The 21,414-nt window shown below is 38.4% G+C and overlaps 2 protein-coding genes across 6 annotated transcripts; both read right to left on the bottom strand.

Annotated features, from left to right (window-relative positions):
• Positions 1–3,656: 3,656 nt before the first annotated feature.
• On the bottom strand, positions 3,657–11,911 carry pgap2 (post-GPI attachment to proteins 2). The gene is made up of 5 exons (XM_036587911.1): positions 11,279–11,911; positions 9,988–10,237; positions 8,852–8,958; positions 7,048–7,156; positions 3,657–5,125 (listed from the first exon to the last, which is right to left on the bottom strand). Exons 1-5 carry the CDS (start codon positions 11,444–11,446, stop codon positions 4,995–4,997), a joined length of 765 nt encoding a protein of 254 aa, XP_036443804.1. The 5' UTR covers positions 11,447–11,911; the 3' UTR covers positions 3,657–4,994.
• Positions 11,912–13,107: 1,196 nt separating this feature from the next.
• ncbp3 (nuclear cap binding subunit 3) lies at positions 13,108–20,432 on the bottom strand. Of its 5 annotated transcripts, none has more exons than XM_036587908.1 (13): positions 20,060–20,432; positions 18,741–18,806; positions 18,553–18,658; positions 17,437–17,562; positions 17,222–17,350; positions 16,930–17,090; positions 16,699–16,807; positions 16,389–16,488; positions 15,655–15,764; positions 15,120–15,471; positions 14,762–14,940; positions 13,588–13,782; positions 13,108–13,479 (listed from the first exon to the last, which is right to left on the bottom strand). In XM_036587908.1, the coding sequence occupies exons 1-13, from the start codon at positions 20,240–20,242 to the stop codon at positions 13,175–13,177; spliced, it is 2,121 nt and encodes a 706-aa protein (XP_036443801.1). In that variant the 5' UTR covers positions 20,243–20,432; the 3' UTR covers positions 13,108–13,174. The 5 variants fall into 5 exon arrangements, with proteins under 5 accessions (XP_036443801.1, XP_036443799.1, XP_036443802.1 ...); XM_036587906.1 differs by having other exon boundaries at positions 16,699–16,840; positions 20,060–20,430; XM_036587909.1 differs by having other exon boundaries at positions 13,600–13,782; positions 20,060–20,430.
• Between the last annotated feature and the right edge of the window lie 982 nt (positions 20,433–21,414).

The raw sequence follows: 21,414 nt of genomic DNA, 5'->3' as shown, positions 1-21,414 counted from the left end.
TATCATGCCTTGTAAAATGAAGGCCACACTGAATTCACTGTCGCCACAGACTGTAACCTTCTCAATAATATTATTTAATTGACTTTGATTTTGTGAATATGTTCATTTAACTACTTGCCCAGTTTTAATTGCAGTTATCATCTAATACCTGGTTTGGCTAAAACAGTACTTTGGTACATTAAATAAGGTGTGCTGCTGGTGGATTTGAACAGTGGATGTAGGCATTGAGGAGAGATCTGGAACCAAACCTGTGTTTTTCTAACTATCACGAACGATATCAATTATATCAACTACTTTTTAGAACATATTTTTCTAATGGCTATGTTTATGTGTATGTATTCTAATGTTATACAGTGTTCTACTGGCAAAAATTGATTTAAAATATGTATACGATTTTTTCAATGGTGACAATACATATATAAACAGAAGAAAACAGACTACAGTGTATTAAAGCATAAAAAATACAGAATTTAGTAACTGTTTACAGTTAGTAACTGTAACAAACAGTTTCTTGCATGAATGACTATGAAGTGTGCAAGGTTTTATCCACTGAGTCATGCAGTGACTGCGTTGTGCCAGAGATGAGTGTGTAGACTGAAAGAGGAAGCATAGATACTGACATATTTAAATAGACCCACATGCTGCTCTCTGATTTCCCTATCGAACTGTTACTGACACAACATTTAACACAGGAGAGGAACGGAATGGGAATGCACGTACTGTAATATCTGAGCTACTTCCCTCTGTGCTACACAACTTTATTCTTTCTGTTATTTCTCTCTGTTCCTTCTTTCTTTCTCTCTCTCTCTCTGTCTTTCTCTTGGCCTCAAGCCCTTGCATTCAGTGATGAGGCTGTTAACATAAGAGGCATTTTAGAAATACTCAGTGTCTGCTTCCTGAAATTGTCACACTTTTTGTTGTTCTATAGTTTATGTACAAATGCTCAAATTGTGAACAAACCATCTGGTGAAACTCTAGTGATTATCAATAGCATCGGGGTTAAGGTTCAGGTTTTGAGCTGAGGTTAGAGCTACAGTGAGTGTTAGATTGAAGATTACAGGAAAGTTAAATATCACTACGCTGGTATGTAGTGTTAGCACAGTAATACCTAAGGCTTGCTTACTGCAGGAGAAGTTGCATACTGAATAACAAAAAACCTACAAAATAGGTGTTGCGTTCCATTCTGTACAAACATAAGAAAGAAACTGATGCAGACACATGCCCATTGTGGTCTTTAGACCACAAACTAGCAAGAGACACATTCAGTAAATTTAGCCTGCAAAGTCTCTGTTCATGTGGTGAACATTTTTTACCTGATGATTACAAGGAAGGTCTCCAGCAGGATATGCTAAAACCTAAAGCTGCACCAAATAAATTCTTACAGAGGGCTCCTCAAAGAACTGAATCTGAGGTAAACTCTGTTTACTTTCGTCTTCATTGTGCTCACTTACTGTTATGCTCTAAGAGTCACTGGGTCAGTCCAGCATCCAACTGATGCATTTCTTCATGTGTTTATTCAGGTTCCAGCATATACAGTTAAAGCTCATTTGTGCAAAAATGTGGTCCTCAAATTCATAACTGGACATTGTATTGGTTTTCTGAGTTTCTCGCTTAGCTTCTCCATGTACATTTCATTTACGGTCTGTCTGTGTTGTGAATTCCCTTAGAATCGTCTTTGGTCATCTTGCACAGGATGATACCAATTGTGCTCAGGAAAGCAGTGATTCTGGTTCTCCTAAATGGCTGCCATTCTTTTTCGTTTTAATTGTTCATAATAAGTTCATAGTAAGTCATACCTGTATCAACCTGTCTACATGACCTGAATTAAGACCTGGTGCAATTTGAGTAGGCAAGTTTTAAGCAAATGGGTATGGAAACATTTTGGGTGATTATTGACTTTCAGTGTTTGTTAGCAATGTTAGCGTAACAACTCCAAGTCTAAACAAAAGAAGAAAAATATAGACACCAAACATGTCTTAGCTGATCGACTGCCTTTGGGGTGAATGGAAAACCATGCAAATTCGATTTTTTGCCAAACTATTCCTTTAAAGACAAAGTGAGCCTCTACAATGCATCTACAGTGTACTAACCAAAGAAAGTGTTACTGAAACTTGCACTTGCTACAGTTTTTCTAGGGGAAACTTTTCACAACATCTGTGTTACTGTCACTGCCTGAATCTTATCTGCTCAGGCCTTTTTGTGTTTTGAGTGCAAAAGAGGTCAATGATCATTTGGGGGAATTAACCAATGGAGGAATTTCCCCCCCAAGAGCACTTCTGTATGCCCACTTCCTCCATCTCTGTCCCTCTTCATAAGTAAATAAACAGGCTGCCGTTATTTGGCAGTCCACCATCAACATCCCACTTTTCTTGGGACAGAGACAGACTTGCCTGTGTCTATTATGGGTGGAAGTTTGTATTTTGATTTGTATAAGACTTCCTTCTACAATGACAAATGTACACACCTTATGTCTATTTATCCATCAGCACGTCCCTCACTGTAATAAGAATAGTGTTCACTAGCCCCCGTCGGCTGACCAGTTATTTGACAGTCAAATGAGCTCTCAGTACTTCCATTTGTTTTTCAGGTGATAACAGAGATGCTTTGTCCCGGCAGTTTCATTCATTTGTTTACCTGCCATGTGGAGGAGCTGTAAACCTGAAGCTTATTGGCTGTGACAGTAATCCTGTAATAAACAGACAGTAGGTAAACACACTGTGAATACATTATTGTTCTGCTATGTCATGTTTTGTGATCATCAAAAGGATGTCATGAAGTAGATGTAATTCTAACATGCCTACTGGATTTCCTTTACCTCTACCCCATTACATTTAAAATAATTACAGAAATAAAGTAATAATAATTATAAAATATGAAATTTAAATCCTCGTAGAAATAAATGTAGTTTCCTAACAGTTTTTGAAATCTTACTTTCACTTTCAATACTCACACACATTTATCATCTATCATATATCACCAATATCATTTCACGATACTGCTTTAACAATTTGCATTCACTTGTCTTAATCCTACAGCTATGGAATTATGGAAAGACGTGCGGAGCCATAAAATGTGCAGTATACTCTTGAAAATAAAAGGGTTAAAAAGGGTCATTTAGAGCAATAACATAAAAGAACCAACGTTTAGTTCCCTACTGAAACTTTCAATGAAGTGGTTTTACAGCCCCTTCCTGCAAACCCCCTAGCAGCCAATCTGCCAGTGGAATCAAAATTGCTAGGGTCTTTTAATTACTATAATCAAAAAAATATATATTTCCCCCATATCTGTTGTTAGATGTGAAAGGGGGAGGGTTAGAATCTCAATTCACACCTCTCCACAAAGACAGTCACACCGAGATAAAACTGATAGCGCAACTGTAGCTTTCTACATATCATGTACAACTGCCACAATGAAAAAAAGCATTTCAACACAATACAAATAGAACAGTAACACAGCTGTTGTGAAAGCAAAGGAACACATAACTGAGGGACCTTCAAAACAAGCAGAAAATGCATTTTATGGTTACAATGAAAAACGAGTTAAAGAACAATTATTCTAAGGGAGAGGTGTTTTTTACTTTTTCAAGGACCTATACATAATGTCAAGGTTCTACACCATTTAAAGGTTTTTCCTAGAACTATACATCCAAGCCAAGACCCGTTCAAGAACTTTATTTTTAAGAGGATTTCATCTAGTAGCTACATGCTTAGGAACATGTTGGAACACAGAAATTTATTTTACACTTATCTGAAGCGGTTAGGTACATAAAAATTACCAGAATTACCTCACTGTATCAGGAATTACACAGGAAGTGCACCGCTTTGATACTCATACATTTAAAGAATGGTTCACATTGAGAAGTATTTTTAAATTCTCGTATGATGATTGTACTTAATCTATGTGCAGAATTCAATCATGTAATATCTATTAAACTCTAAGGATCTATAGATTACTTTTTGAAATCTGTTTCTGTCCAATTCTCCAAATTCATCAATTTTTTAACTGCCAATAAATTAAGTATAAAAATGGAAAGCTATATTAGTCAGTATTAGTGATTCACACCACTAAATACAAAAGAATTAAACACCAATGGCGTTTTATTAGCTATATTATTAATCAGTGCTTATTTGCCTACGTTAAGTACTTTAATATATACACCGGCAGTGATGGTTGTGCTTGATATGAACTTAAAATACAATCCACTGTCATAGTTCATCTGCTACTGCTACACCTCAGAAACTCACAAATATGAGGTATGTATTACAGAGGAAGTTTGATTTAAATGCAAAGGATTTCAGCAAAAAGTTAGTTCTGGTTATACAGGAGTACCGAAAACAAGATTTGGGACCAAAACGTCTCTATTTTTGTGCTTCTGCTGGGCTACTTTCCAGTTCTCTTCTATAGAGCCAAAAACTAGAATTATTCTTCTCAGGGGAGGAGAGACGGCTTAACAAGCAGAATCTACTAGGTTTGTTATAACTTTCTAATAAACATGGATTCCTGTTGTGGCTCAGCATGTGACACATGGGAGCACTGAGTGGTCAGTTATGAAGATCCATCGTAACAGAAACTGCAACACCTGGAATCCAGACTACAGCCCTGGTGCGTGCATTGGGATGCATGGAGAACAGAGAATTTTGCAGTTATGAGATCTAATCAAGTCATATAAGTTAGACTTGGAATCAAGTACATGAAAGTTTTCCTAAAACTTGTAAATATTCCAGGTAAAAAAATATCAACAATCTGTGCATAAACACTGTAAATACAGGACATCACTGATACAGCAAATAATGTTTATCAACAATATTAATTAATTTGTATATTCAATCAGGTACATTTAGGAATTTTATAAACATTCTCATAAAAACAAAAATACACAAACATGCCACGTCCACTTGATCGCAACATCTTCATCACAAGAGTGGCCTTTTGGGGTATTTAACCTTGGAGCTCTTTTGGTTCCCATGATAATGTTTTTTCCATCTTCTCTATAGTCAGATGCGCTTGCCCTCCGGCACAGTTGCCACCATAACATCTTTACTTCCAAAGTCCCAGAAGGCAGTCATATGGAAGGCCATGTTGGAGAGCACAACCAGGTACTCGCATAGTGCGAATAATGTGTAAACTAAGAAAAGAAGAAAGAAATGAATCAGAATCAGTCTCCAGCTGTTCAGATAGTTTGGAATGATTAAGGATTACAAAGCACTAAAGCCTAAGCCTATAAGGAATGTCTGAAACAGTGCTGGAGGCGCTCTGAAGACGGGATCTACAGGAAGCACTGTGAATATTTTTCCAGGGGTGTGTAACCTCCTACTTTTGTTGTCGAACACTTGATCCAATATCAGAAACCACACTGCCATTTGTGGCAATTCCTAGATGTATTTAACCCCTTTAGCTTTTTAATTAATCTTAAGACGTATCATACAGTAGCCACTATTAAATATTCTGGAACATCTGTGAACTAATGTGTAAATTACACAGTATAGGGCCACATAGAGACCGGTGTTACAGCCTCAGAAGGAACGCAGAACCTCAAAGCTGCTACCGTCGACCAAAGTCAATCAAATTCTAAAATTCAATAAGTAAGATAAAGTAATCTTGAAGAAATTAAACAATGAATACTTGACTTAGCTGACAATAAAAAAACAACTTCCATGGTAACATATTTTGCTACACAGACCATTATACTGAATTAGTTCAAATTGCGGTCCCACAGAAAAATAAAACCTATTTTTAAATAATTTCACATTCAAATATTAGATATTTACAATGATTATTTTATGATATATTTAAACCCAAGGCATCCACTGAAATAGTAATAAGCCAAATATACACAAAACCAACATTTTAAGATGAAGATTTAGATCATGAGTTTAAGGTTTAAACAACAAAAAACGACAACATAAAAAAACGCTATGCTGTCTCTACCATAATACATTCTTTCTGTAACAAAAAACTTTGTGTTTTAATGAAAAATATTATGATTTTATATGTATAACTGTTTAAAGCTTTGTTTGCTAGTAATTTACTGGGTAGTATTTTTGAGTTCTGCTCATAAATAGAGTTCATTCCAAATATGATTTCTATATTTTAAGAAATTTAGGTAATTATGGTTTTTTAAAATGAGATTTCACACTGGACAAGTATTTCATATTTAACCATAGTCTTCTAATTTATTTATTCAAATTTATTTATTCCAACTGATCACCGAAGACATCTTAGGTATCATCTTATTATCTCAAAATTACTTGAAAATCTGACGTTTTGAAATGAGATACTTTCATTTTAGAGGGACTTTATCGATAGTGGTCTGGACATGTCAGGCTAACACCCGATCCGTTTAACAAGGTCAATATCAGTGCATCAGTAGTATTCACAATATGCTCAGAAAAGCATACTGTGGCATTATTTATCACAATAATGACACAATACACTGCCCAGCCCTATTATATAGCTACAACTTAAATCTACTAGCAGATAGTCAGGGTGCCAAGATACCAATTAAATAACTCTCAATACATCTTGATTTTTGCATTCTTTAGCCTATATTATGTTGTAATTAACAAGTACTAAATCTAAATGTAGCCCACTCTCTGCACACTTGTTAAGTCTACAGGCCTGTTTCCTCATCTAATAGGTGTTCTTTGTGTCAGTTATTGTATACATTACTGCTTGTAGCAGTACTGTTTATTTTTCACCAGCAATGTACCAATGAAACATTTCATAAAAAATAAATAGAATTAACTGGAGTACTCCAAGTTGGGCTGTGCCAAATTACCCAATTTTATAATGTCTCTGGGTGTGCACGAGTTTATTTTACATTAAAGAGCTTATATAAAAGAGATTACTTAAAAATCTGAATATGATGTTTTGTGATTCGATTCAGATTCTTTTAAGACAGAATCTGGCCCGCCCTTGTTCACTGGTTTCTATATGGAGGTCCTTTGCATGATGCTTCAGCAGCAGGCCCCTTCTCGTCCTAAATAAGGGCAGACCTATAGTGACTGATACTCAGAAAAAGTGGCAAAGATGGCTAAGAGAACTCACTTCCTGGTTCACAATACTTGTTGTGGCGCATGAAGAAGTAGCCAGCAAATAAACACAAGCCAACGTTGAAGAGGAAGAGGCGGACCTTGTAGCGGTATGATGTCATCTCCTGTTTCAGAGACAGGACAAAGAGAAGGAAACTGAGAGATGCTAATAGAGAAGGAGAAAGGCCAGCCTCAGAAAGACGAGGAGGGAGTAGAAATCGTTGAACGTTTCACCACTTCTCCTCTGCAACTTGCAGTGGTGCAAGCAGCTGGCGACAGGTTCTGTAAAAGCTCAGTCTATCTAAACCACTTCCCTTGCACATTGTACATTACACACATGCTGCAAGTGCACTTTCACAGCCTTAAAATAAAGAGCCACTGCGGTCTCCAACACATCCACTCCCAGTTCACAGATACAGCTACACCTCTCATTATCACAGTATACATGCTATCATGTCAAGGGCAAGTCAAAACGTTGAACAGTAAATAAATGTAACAAACACAGCTTAAAAAGTCAAGTACTTGAGCACACTTAACCATTACAATCACTGTAGTGTTCTGTATGTGCAAACTACAGAACAAATCAATACACTTAAAGAATGGTACTGAATATTTCACAGTCTCCAGTAATTACAAACACAAAACTAAATCTAAAGCAGATGAAGTTTATAACTGTTTTGCTGTTCCAATGTAGTTTTTATTTCTATTTTTTATTCTATTTCCATGACATTCAGTCTAGATTTTCCAAGAGGATTTTTTTAACACATGTTGATTTTCTAAATGAGAATAATAAATAATAAATACACACACACACACACATATATATATTCACTAAGTCACTATTTTCACAGCCTACTTCTCTCCTGTAGTCTTTTCTATCTACTTTATATTTTTACAGACAGTACATATAAACTCAGCACAAGGAGAAAATATCAGCTGTCTATTAATAGTCGTATCAGCTCTATTATTTATCCATCAATTAAAGCACAAATATTTTGGTAACTCTAACATAACAGGTCATAATAAACAGCAACTGAATCATTATCTAATAGTTTGATGACTGTTAATGATTATATAATAGTTACATATGGATTAATAAATGGCAGCACTTGAATTATTAACTACACATTTAGTGACATACAAATAATCCATCATTACTGAATCAGAGAAACCAAAAGACCTTTAGTTATTTGATACTCATAATTAATAAATTACACAACTCGAAATATTAAGCACTTACGAGGTTGTCTGAAAATAATTACTATAAACATGAATATAAAAATTGGATCCCTATTGTAAAGTGACTTTATAATGTATTTAGCCCTTTTCACTGGATGTTTTGGAGGCCCCTCAGTTCAGCCTTTAAATATTCAGTTCAGACTTTACATATTTTTAAGAAAATGTGAAAACATTTTATTTCAATTTTACTTATACTTTAAACAAAAATATATATTTTGATATATCAATAAAAAATATCCAATGAGTCCATTTCTATTCCACCAGCAGAACAGAGTATTTTAATGGCAGTGGTTATTTTCATTTTCTTTTCAGATTTCAAACATATTTATTCTTTAATAGTTTTAGCTTTCATTTTAGTTTTACTTTAGTATAATACAAATTGTATATACTCAGTTGCTGACACCTTCATCTGAGTAGAACAGAAACGGATGAGAAGAACAATTAGGCATATTTGCACTGATCTAGCAATAGATAAGACTACAGGTGCAAAGTAGGCTGTGAAAATTGTGCCCTCTGCTGATCACAGGATCACAAAACAAATGCAGTCAACCAAATTCAAGAGTACAGGAAAGTTACATTACCTCAGCACTAACAGGATACTTCGTAATCACCTGCCACAGCCTGCAGGTGCACATCATGTGCAGCAGGGAGCTCCCAATGAACACAATGAAGCCGTTCTTATGAAGACCTGAGAACCAACAAAAAACCAACCCCATCAGCCAGCTGTCTCTATAGTCTCCTGGCACAAATTCTTATCTGTGTAAAGAGAGGAAGCCAAGTGCATTTAACCTATCAAATAGCATGAGTGGCCAACAATGAGTTTCGGACTTTGGGCAATAGGCTATAAATAATGTCAAAACTTACCGCTTTATACTATCTTGATTGTGTGTACACATAATTATTATTTGCCTTTTAACGCCTAAAACAAGCATGTCAAATTGGGTTCCCTCTAGGATGGAGCTGAGATTGTCACTTTCCCTCATCTAATGCTATTATCCCAATTAACAAAGAACTTGCTAATCAGTTGAGGGTTGAATCAGGTGTTTTAATAAGACAGACCACTGAGGTCTGCAGTGCTGTGGCCCACAAGGACTGGAGTCAGACAAATGTTAGTTAGTAAACAACTTGTTTCTTAATCCTAACTTTGAAGAAAATCTCAAGAAAAGTCACTCCAGTGTTCATCTCGAGGCTCTGATTGAAAAAGTGTGTTAAAATCTAAAACTGTATTACAACTGTGTCACCAAGCCGCTCCTCAGTCTGTCCTGAGGGTCTCGCGTTTGCTGTCTTTTGTGGAAACTATTGTCAATGATCAAAACTAGACATCTGGATTCGTCCATCTATTACTGTGTTATTTATAGCTCAGTTAAGGGAAATAGCTGTTTTGTAAGATCATTATTTTGTACAAAAACCTATTGCTACTTTATAATATTTTGTTTTTTGGAAATAAAATTTGTGCTTTTCTGAGCCAGACCACTTGCGGTAGTATATAATTATTTTTAGTAATAAAAATTTAGTCGAAAATCAGATCAAATGTTGAACTTAAAATCAAAAATCGTATCAAACCTGAAAATTTGTGTACTCTTACACTCCTATAGATTAAATATGTGACAGGATGACAGTAAGGATTTTACAACATACAAAAAGAAAACGGCTGAGCATTGCCTCTATGACATTTTATAGTAAACTGAATTCAAGACCTAGATACAGAACCACTCACTGTAAGTTTCAGTAGAGCAGACATAGGTGAGCAGTAGCAGCCCTGCATTTTCACTCAGGGCACAGAAAAGAGTGAAGATGCTCAGCAGCTGGTCTATGAGCTGCCTGCCAAAGCGGCCTCGGTAGAAGCTGAAGTAGGCTGCCGCCACCAGGAAGCGTGGGGCAGAATGTAGGCCGATACAGAAACGCCAGATATATCGCTCTGGTGTGAGGCTAATGGCCGCACTGATGGATGGGAGGTAGTTGTGGACCTGTAGAAGAGAAGCCACACAGTAGTTAAGGAAGACTGTTGGATGAGAAAGCTTCTTTTTGAAGATGCAGTAACAGCTTAGCTATATGTTGACCAAATTAAGCAGACAGACATGACTGCTACCACTACACACTGTGTGTCTAAAGGTCAACATTTCTTCTGAAATAAAGGACATCATTTTTTTCCTATTTGCTGCAGTAACAGCCCCTACTCTTCTGGGACATCTTTACACTAGATTTTGGAACTACAAGTAGGTAATAGATAGACAGATAGATAGATACTTTATTGATCCCAAAGGAAATATGTTGTCTGTATTTAATATGACAATACGTTATCACTTTGTGCTAAAATTTATAACGATACATAATATGCTTTTTTGAGTATATTGTGGATGTTGTCCGTGTTAAAAGAACACATTAAGCGTGTTTCACTAAATACGAGCATAATTAATGCTGTTTAAGTGGATTTAGTGCAGTATGTGAATTCTGAATAAAATAACTGTGCCATGCAAATTGAGTTTGTATAGCTATTTCTAAATGTGGCATTACAGTAAAGTATATTTTGGAAATGTCTAAGTATAGTGATGTGATATTTTAGCCATATTGCCACCCCTAGAAGGAACATTGCTGTGAGGATTTGATTACATTCAGCTACAAAAGCATTACTGAGGTCAGGTACTAATGTTGGACGATCAGTTCAGGATCACAAATGCACTCCAACACATTAAAGGTATTGGATGATTCTCCCTCACTCTTCCACTGCTCCAAAGTCCAGTGCTGCGGGACTGTATAGCCCCTTAGCCTGAAGCCTGGCATTAAGCATGGTGACCTTAGACTCATGTAGAGGTGCTCCAGAGCGTCCCATTCTGTTGGCAATGCTTTTTGTTAAGAATATACAAGCTACGTGCGCGCAATGCCAGCTACCACAGTACATCTTGTCAGTAACATTAAGCTTGAAAGCTAACGTTAGTCTCTTACAACTGAAGGCGAGCTTTTACTCACTAACGTGGCAGAGCGGACTGGCCTATACTTAGCATACACACCTGGCAGTGGGTATAGGTGGCTTCATTGTAGTGATACAGAAGCGAAACCGTAATGCAAGTGATGAGTCCAAGCAACGGCAGACAGACAGTCACAACAGCGAAGAAGGTGAAAGGCAGGCGGATGAGAGGTTTATCACGGTCAGGAGAACCGTAGGGCACCTGTAGCATCCTGACAGCGACTTTCACCAACTACATATTAGCTACTAGCCGACTCCTTCACCCTAATTAGCAAACAGTTTAAAATGATCCCAACTGGTATTCTGCGCTCCATTTCACTACGCTGGAGCGTTTAGATACACATTTCGCCAGCAAACGTAACCTAGTCAGTTATATCTGAGGGGGAAAATAAACTCCGAGCTCCCACCGAAATTAAATTAGCACCAGTCAGCATGAAGCTACTTCCGTTACTGCTAGCTTAGTTAGCTAATTGGCTACTTATCTTTGACTCCGAATTGTCTTATTTCAGACAGCGAAACACCACAAGCCTGCAGTAAACTAACATGAACAATAAATGCACAGCAGCCTGTACTGATTTTAATATATATCTAATTTCAGTTACAGGCAGTAACTGCTGAAAAGCCTTCCCTAGCGCAGCGTGCAGAGGACGGTGATACAGTAACTTCCGGCTAGCGTTCGGTCAGGAGTTTTAGTCTGACAACCAAACTTCAAAATAAAAGTCCGGCCTAATTACGAAATACGTAAGAATAAACTGGGAGATTTAAATCTGTAGCTTGTAGTTCTATTCAGAGGTGGGCAGAGTAGCCTAAAGCCATACATAAAAATATTCCTTTTTAGAATTAAATAATGACCCAAGTACAAGTACCTTTCCAAACAACTTGAAAAGGATAAAAGCAGAAAAGATGCCACCAATGTAACATTATTAAACAAAGTAAATAGTGATAAATATAAAATCAGTAAAATGTAACTGAGCAGTAAATTATTTTTCTCAGAATTATACTTTCGTGTAAGTACTATCATTTGAAATTCAGGAAATGTAACTGTGTAAACAGAACTTGTTACTACTCACTTCTGGTAATAGGCTGAAAAGCTATTCCTTCATTAAGAGTCCAAGAAATAAATGGCACATTTCATAAGATTATGTAAAAAATGTTTATTTTCACATACAATATACTTTTTTTCCTATGTTCTTGCATGTTGAACTCACTGACCACGTTTGGGAATGTAGGCCATTCCTTTTTAGGAAACACGACCATAATATTGGCTACAGTATTGTGCACCATTTCCAGTACTGAATTTACAAGACAGTACTGATCAGTCTGGGTCCAATGCATTTTCAAAGTGGCTTGCACCAGGGGAAAAGATGCATAAGCCCAGAATTCTGTTCCATATTAATAACCCAATGATTTCTATAATTAGCAATCAGTCTTAACATAAAACGGACTGTTCTCACTGACAGCATACTCACCACAAAAAGTACCGCCTGTAGACAATTTATCACATTGCTTGTTTTTCAGTCTTATACCAAGGCATGAGATCTACTGTAAATTTCAACCTGGTGCAATCGCCATAAAACGCATAAGGGCCCTGAAGATGTGTTAAGATACCACAACCAATTACAACATTTTCTTTCAAAGAAAGACCAAAAAAGAAAAAGGGGAAAAAGAGTGATTCTTCCTTATTGACCCTTCTTTAAACAAAAACTCCAGTATTCCCCCTCTTTCAGGGGAAAAGACTCTTTCTGAGTCAAGTCAGTTAGGTACATATGGAAAGAGAGAGAGAGCAAAAAAGGATGTCACCAGGATCCATGTTTGGACTAGGGCTGGAGAGTGAAGATATCTACTTGTAAGGGTTTCGTCAGCAAGTCAGCAACATATGTTTCATCTCCTCTCTCTTCTTCCTCTTCGACTGACTCTAGTTTTAGTCCTTCGTTCTTTCTCAGGAGTCACTGTCGGAGCCGTTGCTGCTGTCTCGGCTGATCTCGATCTGCAGTGAAGGGAGGTTATCTAGTCGGCTTTTCTTCATTTTGCTGGACTGCTGCTCCTTCTGCTTGATCATGGCCCCCCACATCTTCTGTAGCTGAGAATCATCATCTTCGTCATCATAATCATCGACTCCATCAGAATCCACTTCATCCCGCTGCCGGGTTCCCCGTGAGAGGGAAGCACTGCTCCCTAACCGGCCAGAAAGCTTGCGATCACCTTCGCCATCTTTAGATGGTCCCAATCGGCTCCACAGACCACCTAAGAGAAATTAGAGCAAGGGCAGTTTGAGAGAGTGCATGTGCATAAGAAAGCACAGACAGAAAACAACAAAAGTTGGTCCAAATATGAGAAAAGGAGATGCGTTACCTTTTGCCTTACCTGACTTTTTGTCTTTGGATGATTCTGAGTAGAGGCCTCTTGTTTCTTGTTTAGTCACCCCCAGTCTGCTGTGAACATCTGTCAGAGGTTCTCTACGAGGGGCTGTGTTTCTCTGGGGGACAGGAGAGACAGAGCGCTGTCTGTCGGGAGAGTGTGGTCTCTTCCCCAACCTTTGTCTCACGTCTGCAATGAGAAGAATATGCCAAAATAGGAATCAAATGCCAAGAAAACCCAAAACAATATTTTTAGTTGCTTACTTTTTCCTCCCTCTTATTGTTGTCATTATTTAGCAATTTATGATAGTGTTGGACGATCTGTGGAAAACCTGTGTGATTTTTTTCTGAGCCACATTGTTGCTGTGATTTAAATGCAATTATTTTATTTAAATTAAGCTTCAGCTTTTTTATTTGCCCGAAAGACCAGGACATTCATTTTTCACGCTTGAGGCTTGAACGCTGAATGTGTTGGTTCACAAGTTCAGCATTAAGGTTACATTTCTCCACCTAAAAGTTGTTAAGACAACTGTGAATAATGTAGAACGTAATTATTACTGCAGCTCTTGCAATCTGAAAATTTCATTCTTTCAAACTGTGATTCTGATCTACATCATCTAAACCGCTTATCCTTCTGGGTCACGGTGGGGTGCTGGAGCCTATCCCAGCTGTCATTGGGCGGAAGGCAGGATACACCCTGGACAGGTCGCCAGTCCATCACAGGGCAGACAGACAGACATACACATTCACACAGACATACACATTCACACACACACACACTCACACCTAGGGGCAATTTAGCGTGTCCAATCAGCCTGACTGCATGTTTTTGGACTGTGGGAGGAAACCAGAGTACCCGGAGGAAACCCACGCAGACACGGGGAGAACAAGCAAACTGCACACAGAAAGGACTCTGGTCGCCCGGCCGGGAATCGAACCTAGGCCATTCTTACTGTGAGGCGACAGCACTACCCACTGTGCCACCGTGCCGTGATTTTGATCTAAAAATGATTAATTGTTCAGCTCTTGTTCATATGCCTTTCACAAGGTGGGCAGTCAATCTATGATCTTTCATTATTATGTCTATAGTTGCTTACTTAGTAAAATGGATATTTGGTGGAAACCCCTTGGTTCAAAAGGAGGTTTGAGTGAAAAGACGTCAATCTCACCTGTCTTTCCAATGGAGGCCACAAGGGGGGGTGTTCTCTGATGAGAGGTTCCCTGCCTTTTCTCCTCCAGTAACTGCCTGACATCCGTAACCTTCTCTGAGGTAGACTTGGTCACACCACTACCAATGCGACTCCTTACACTGCTACTGGACGAGCCTGAATCACTCCGGATGGAATTTCTGGAGAGAATGATAAGTTAAAGTTAATAAGGCATGTTTTTGTTAAAAAAAGAAAAAAAAAAAGAAGAAGAAACAACAACAACTGTCAAATAGATGAAAGAAAGAATCTGATAGATCACAATAACCATTAAATGTCAAAAGATTTCAGGAAAAAGTCTGTTAAACAATTATTCACTTACCGGAGGCTCCTGAGGTTGCTCTCAACCTCATCAGCATACATGGTCATCTTCATGCTTTTTTTAGGTGAAGGCGTCGAGATCATCTTCAGCTCTAAATCATAGTCCATTTCATCCGAATCTGAAGATGCTGATGAGGAGCCTCCTAAACGACTGCGCAGCCCCCCTTCCCCAATTCGTGACCCCCGCTCTCTGTCTCCCCGTTCTCTGTCTCCCCGATCTCTGTCTCCCCGATCTCTGTCTCCCCGATCTCTGTACTCAACGACTCTGTCATCAGCGTCCATGTCTTCCTCTCTATCCTCCTCCTCCTCCTCTTCTTCTTCTATTGGCTCTTCTGGCAGATTCACCAGATCAGCTGTTATTGGAAATAAAGATGCCACGAGTTAGTTAAAGTGATGTTACAAAAAAAAAGATCTTTCTGCATTCTGGGATTGATTAATGAGATGTCATATCAAATACCAGAAAACATGAATCTAATATTCAGCCAAACAAAATCCATCACATTTGCATGACCCTCTTCAAATATGATTTATCATACCTGAATGTCTGTGCGTGTAGGGTGGTGTGTGTCCCATACTGTCTCCAATTAATGTCTTTTTGGTCTTTAGAACATCACGCTGGATTCTTCGTGTATGATACCTACGTTTCCTGAAGAAGTGGATTATAGGAACAGAAAATGAAAAAAAATTTAATTATGAAAGGACTGCTGATTAAGCATAACTACTAATATATGTTTAGTTCAACAACAGCTTACCTACCCTAAAACTATAAAACCTAATTTCTGCACACAATACATCAATTATACTTGTGACTCTTAATTAACACTTTATTTGGAGTGGTTCTTTGTAGATGATTAATAAACTCTTAACAGATTATTAGGAACACATCAACAACATATCAGTGAAGTAGCAGTAATGCAGCATATGAATACACTGAAGTAAGTATCTTGTAGATGTTCTGCTGATTCATTACTTACATTAAGTCAATGTTACTTTCATTACACTAAACCTAACCTTACCAAAACCTAAGCCCAACCCTAACCTTAACCTCAACTCAAAACCTAATCCTTACTGCCATGTTTTTGACATGTTACTGAGAGTCCGTTGAGTGTTCATTTCATCTAAAATGGACCACTCAAAATAAAGTGTCACTGTTTCAAGATGTTCAAAAATAGTGTTCTTCCAAAAGCATAATCAACAAGTGACTAAAAAATCTTTACTAATGATCAGCACTTCAAAATTCAGTGCTGAACTAATCATAACTTCCTCTTACCAAGAATTACTGAGGATGCCTTTCATGCCTCCATAGTTAGGATTGCCATATTTCATGTAGTACCGACTCCGCCTTGCTGCACCCAACTCCTTTTTGTCATCTGTTGAAAGCACACATTAGCTACATCACCCCAGACAATGAATTCACAACTGAGCCCTGATTTAAAGCATCTGTACTAATGAGCACTTAAGTATTAAATTGTCATATCGTATTACTGTGTTTTCAGGCAAGTTAAATATTATCTATTGAAAGCCGTAGTGTCAGTTATGAAGCACCAGGCACAAAGTATAGGGCTACTGTGTTCTCTCACCCTGTGTGGCAAAGCGCAGAAACAGCTTGTTGCCTTTAAAGGATTTGGTGGTGGGCCGCAGGTCATTCCGGAGCAGTGAATCTCGCTCTGCCTGAGTGAACAGGTCTGTCTGAGGGCCAGAAAGAACATCACCCCTCATTTCCTAGCAAAAACGCTCAATGTCAGAAAAAACAGACTGAAACCTGGTCAAGTTATTATAAACGTTTATGCCAACTCTGTTGATCCTTTTACCTCAGAGCTTTCCTGTGTTTCTTTTTTCTCTGTCTCCTCCTCACTTTCACTGGCTTTTCCCTCACTGTCATCGCTGCTTTTGTTTGCTTTTTCCACCACATCATCATCATCGTCAACCTCACCTTCCTCTTCCTCATCATCAGAGCCACGGGTTCGAGCAGCTGTAAAACCAAATGGAAAATATCCATGTTCAGTAAAGCTGAAAGTCCAAACGTATGAGAATTTCCAGCCAAAAAGCTAAACCGATTCATTAGTGAAAAATTCAAAACTAAACAGGACTAACAGGACTAACCTCTCTGATTTCGGATTGGAAGGTCAGTGGTCTTTGGGCCATCAGTATTGGAGACCTCTTTGTCAGGCATTCGGCTCATGTTAATAAGAGCGCGCGTTGAAGTCACGTCATCCAACCAAACTACATTACCTAAAAACAGAACATGCATGATAATTCTCTTTGTTTTACATGGTACCTATTACATGAGTGCTTTAACTAAATGGCACTGAACTTACAGGATGTGTCGTCAATCCACTCAATGTGGGCTGGAGGATACTCCTTAAAGTAACCAAACACATCCTGGGTGCTCATGTCATCCACACCAGTAAGGTGCAAGGCCTCCAGTCGTATCTTTGGAATAGCTAAAAAGGTTAAAAAAGACTAAATTAATTTAAATCACTCAACAGGTTTTTCACCAGAACATAGAAGCAAACCACAATAATCAAGTTACTCAACTTCAGTGACATCTGAAGTTGCACTTTAATTTATTTTAAAAAAGCAAGTGAGCTTCTCCTCATTACTAACAATGGCAAACCCATACTTCATTACAGGTTGTAGGAGTGTGTGCATTAATTTCCTGCAATGAAGAACTAAGCATTAAGAGAGACCACATCTAATGATTTCGTTGCAAGGAAACATGTAAATTAGGATTAAATTAAAGAAATCTCCGTGGCATTAACCACAACCAATAACATGTTACTTTGTCACTGAAATATATCTTAAGATTCTGGACCTAAAGCTATCATCATCCTAGCTTATTTAGCAATAAAATCCATGCTGTCTTTGCCTTCTCAGTTACAACCTTAACAACATATCCTTGGCAAAGTGCCCATGTAAAAGCAAAAACCCAGACATAACAACTAACCCACAAATATGAGCAGAACTATCACGTTTTACAGTTGTTAAAAAAAAAAGATGTCTTACTGAATTGTTAGTCTGTAACGAATACCCGAAAAGTGGTTTCAATATTCAATATACTAGCACTTCGAATGGTTAACCAAGTACCTGTGCACATCCCTAACTGAAGTGCCGTGAACTTAAGGCATATTAATATGAAAATAATTTGAGTGAATAGGCTACAAATTTAGAGGTGACACATAACACACAAAATATGCTGCACTCATGACCAAGTGCAGGAAAAATTCCAATTCAACGGTCATGCAACTCATAATGCCCACCAGAAAGAGTTACTTAAGATCTCAGACATTTCATGAAACAAGAAATAATTGTGTATGATTAGTTTTTAAAAAACAGACCTTTGAGTTAGCATTAGAACAAACAGTGCTTCATCATAAGACCTAAAGAAACACAAATGCTGTTCAATTTTACTTCAGCTCAAGTGGACTGCTTACCTTTTTTCATCAGCTCTCTGTCCAGAACCACATTTCTCTGAGTAAGATTGTCCTCTGCGCGGAAATGAAATCGCCTTGCTCTCTTCTCCTTTTTCTCAATCGCCTCCTGAATAAATGTGCATCAGAACATGACTCACAAACAAAACTAAGGCAACTAACATTTGGCTACAGAAACAACAGAGACTTACCTTGGACGTTACATCAATCCCAGTAATAAAGGCGCCAGCCTTGTTTTCATATCGTCGGCTTGTATCCTGAAGAAAAGACAGTACAGACACTAAAGTAGGCAGCTGTAGTAACCACTTAACTATGTAAGCATATCTATGTTACATATCTTAACACATTTAATTCAGTATGTACAATTACAGGCTGAACAATAACGGATTTAGCAACCGTGAACCTAAATATATGCGGCATATACGCATGAGAGACTTGCAAGTATCAAGTGTTGACAGTTCACTGAATAAATAGGTTAAGATTTTAACGATTCAACCAGTTAAAATGGTGTCTCGACCATCGACCACCTGTCTCCTTAGCCGTGGTCCCACCGGAGATAACTTGGGTTACCTTTGCTGAAGGACATGTGTTCGGTTATTGCGTTCATTAAAGAAGAAAGAAGAGTTAAGGCAAAATCACTCTAACGTTAGCTGGCTAGCTACCTAGCTAACGTTAGATGCTGGCAGCGACAGACTTTTATTTCTCACACTACACCACAGCGTTTCTCTGCGTTTTTGGCTCAAATTCTGGAGTGCCATGTTACTTAAATCAGTGAAACGGAAACATTTTATCGTAATGAAAGAGGGAAATACTTGTGAAGGTACATTAAAGACTACTATACAGCAACAGTCTAAATCTCTGGCTAGTTGTGCCAAATCTCTCAAGAAACCGAGGAAGAGAATTTAGCAAGCAGCCAGGAGGTAACGTTAATAGTTACATGTAAGGTCAGACACAGACAGCGCCAAACAGGTCATTACTGGACAGTACTAGACAGTATTGAGCAAAGTACCACCAATAAAAAGCGAATGAACGTTTCCTTTTGTAGTTTTCTTTAAACAAATAATTTTGCGCTATTACCCAACTCTCTGAATCAACAATTAAAACACAGCTAGCTAGCTACCTGGCTAATGCTAATGCTACGTCTGGCTGCGGCTCCCAGCTATCATAAGCTAGCAAGATTGCTATTGGTTAGGTAATGTTAGCTTATGTTAGCACTAGCAACATAACTAAGGGCCGGAGCTTCACAATTCGTGATCATTAACGTTAATATTATGTTACAGTCAGCACTAAACGTGATAAACGCCTTGGTCCCAAATGTAAATGTATTGTTTTTACGGTAACACTGTCAATACGCAACGCATCAGACACAGCATTTTACAGTAGATGTGCTAATGTAAGGTTGGCTGACGCAGCGCCTCCATGCACTGTAGCGGCCGAGCTGCGACCTCCAGTCGGCTTGTTCAGCAGGACACAACCGCGGACTGAGCGAGGTAGTTGCAGCTAAACTTACCGGCAGCAGTTCTTTCAAACTTCGGCGAACGGGAATAGACTCAAACTCCAGCTCTCCCTCCTCCACCTCCATCGGCTCCGCTTCTCTGGCATTTCGATCGGAGTCCGAGTCGGAATCCGAGTCCGAGCGGTCAGAGGCGCTTTCAGGTTTCACAGACACCCGCAAACTGCGAACAGCCGCCATGATATCCAGCTAACAACAGGAGCCCACTGCTAAAGTCTCCCTCGCATTGAACAATGTGGAGTGAAAACCAGCTAACAGTGCTAGCTAAGGCGGAGCACGCTAGCGAGCTTCCTAGCCAACTAGCATTGGGCTGAAGCAGCCAGACAGACGAGGACACCACTTGTTAGAGGGTAACATTACAACCCGCCCTCTTCAAATGAGTGGATCTTTAAAAATGACTTATTCTCCATCAGAGATGAGTAGAGTAGCCTACATATCCTAAAACCACACCCAGGTATTTTTAACGTTGTTCGGTGGAATAATGACTTAGAAGAAGTGAAAGTAGTTACCAAAACAGCTTGAGCAGGAGTAAAAGTATTGGGTCAAACTCATCCAGCATCTGACAGCATAGGAACTGTGTGTTAGGTGCTTTTCTTCTGGTACGTTTGGTCTAAAGTGAAAGGCTAAAGCTTGAAAGTGATGAGTATGAGCAACAGGTACTGTCACCACCAGAACATACATAAATCAATGTTACTATCATTTCCATACATAAGAACCTATCAGCAGATTAACATATTGACGTATTATGGATGGTAGTAATCTACACCAGGGGTTCTCATCCTTTTTCACCCCAAGGCCCATCTGCTTATAACTATAAAGCATAGCGACCCACAGAAAAACTAAAATAGTTTTTTTTAATAGTTTGCTTTTTTTTTCTTAATTGCTTACTCTGAAAACCTGTGAATTATGGCCTGAAAAAGATCAGATCGTCCATTTCACATCAATCACAAACCAACCCCAGATAGCAAAGTAACGTTGAATCAACGTTGATATCGCGTCATTTTCGTCTTTTTTGGTTGATGACCAAAAATCAGCTACACATCAACGTTGCCATAGGTTGAATCCTTAAACCTTGTTTCAACGTTGAAAGCAAGACGTTGAATCAATGTTGAATTGTAGTTACTGTCTTCAACCATACTATCTCTGCTAGCAAATAGGCTGTTTTGCTGAGTGTTGAAACTGACGGCTGACTGAGACTCGCGCAAAAACAGCATCTGACCCATGTATGGCAAAGCTCTATGAGACCTGCTTAAAAAAGGTATTGTTTTCAGTGACGTAGGCATTTCTCTGTGGGCTTGGTATGTATACCATGGTATATGAACAATATGTGCTTCTAATTGCTTGGCTCTACT

Source organism: Colossoma macropomum, unplaced genomic scaffold (genome assembly GCF_904425465.1).
Source record: "Colossoma macropomum unplaced genomic scaffold, Colossoma_macropomum, whole genome shotgun sequence".
Classification (NCBI taxonomy): Eukaryota; Metazoa; Chordata; class Actinopteri; order Characiformes; family Serrasalmidae; genus Colossoma; species Colossoma macropomum.
The sequence above is the reverse complement of the archived record's forward strand: the minus strand, read 5'-3'. Positions and strand labels throughout refer to the sequence as shown.

Bases quoted from the DNA above. Each gene is read 5' to 3' on its own strand.
- ncbp3 (XM_036587906.1), bottom strand. From the start codon at position 20,242: ATGGCGGCTGTTCGCAGTTTGCGGGTGTCTGTGAAACCTGAAAGCGCC. The intron at 15,472-15,654 runs GTATGATAAATC...TTCCAATAACAG, and splicing joins CTACACGCACAGACATTCAG to CTGATCTGGTGAATCTGCCA. The intron at 13,783-14,761 runs GTGAGATTGACG...TTCTCATTGCAG, and splicing joins GGCCTCCATTGGAAAGACAG to ACGTGAGACAAAGGTTGGGG.
- pgap2 (XM_036587911.1), bottom strand. From the start codon at position 11,446: ATGCTACAGGTGCCCTACGGTTCTCCTGACCGTGATAAACCTCTCATC. The intron at 10,238-11,278 runs GTGTGTATGCTA...TCTCTTCTACAG, and splicing joins CCACCTATACCCACTGCCAG to GTCCACAACTACCTCCCATC. The intron at 8,959-9,987 runs GTGAGTGGTTCT...GTTGGTTCTCAG, and splicing joins CTGCTCTACTGAAACTTACA to GTCTTCATAAGAACGGCTTC.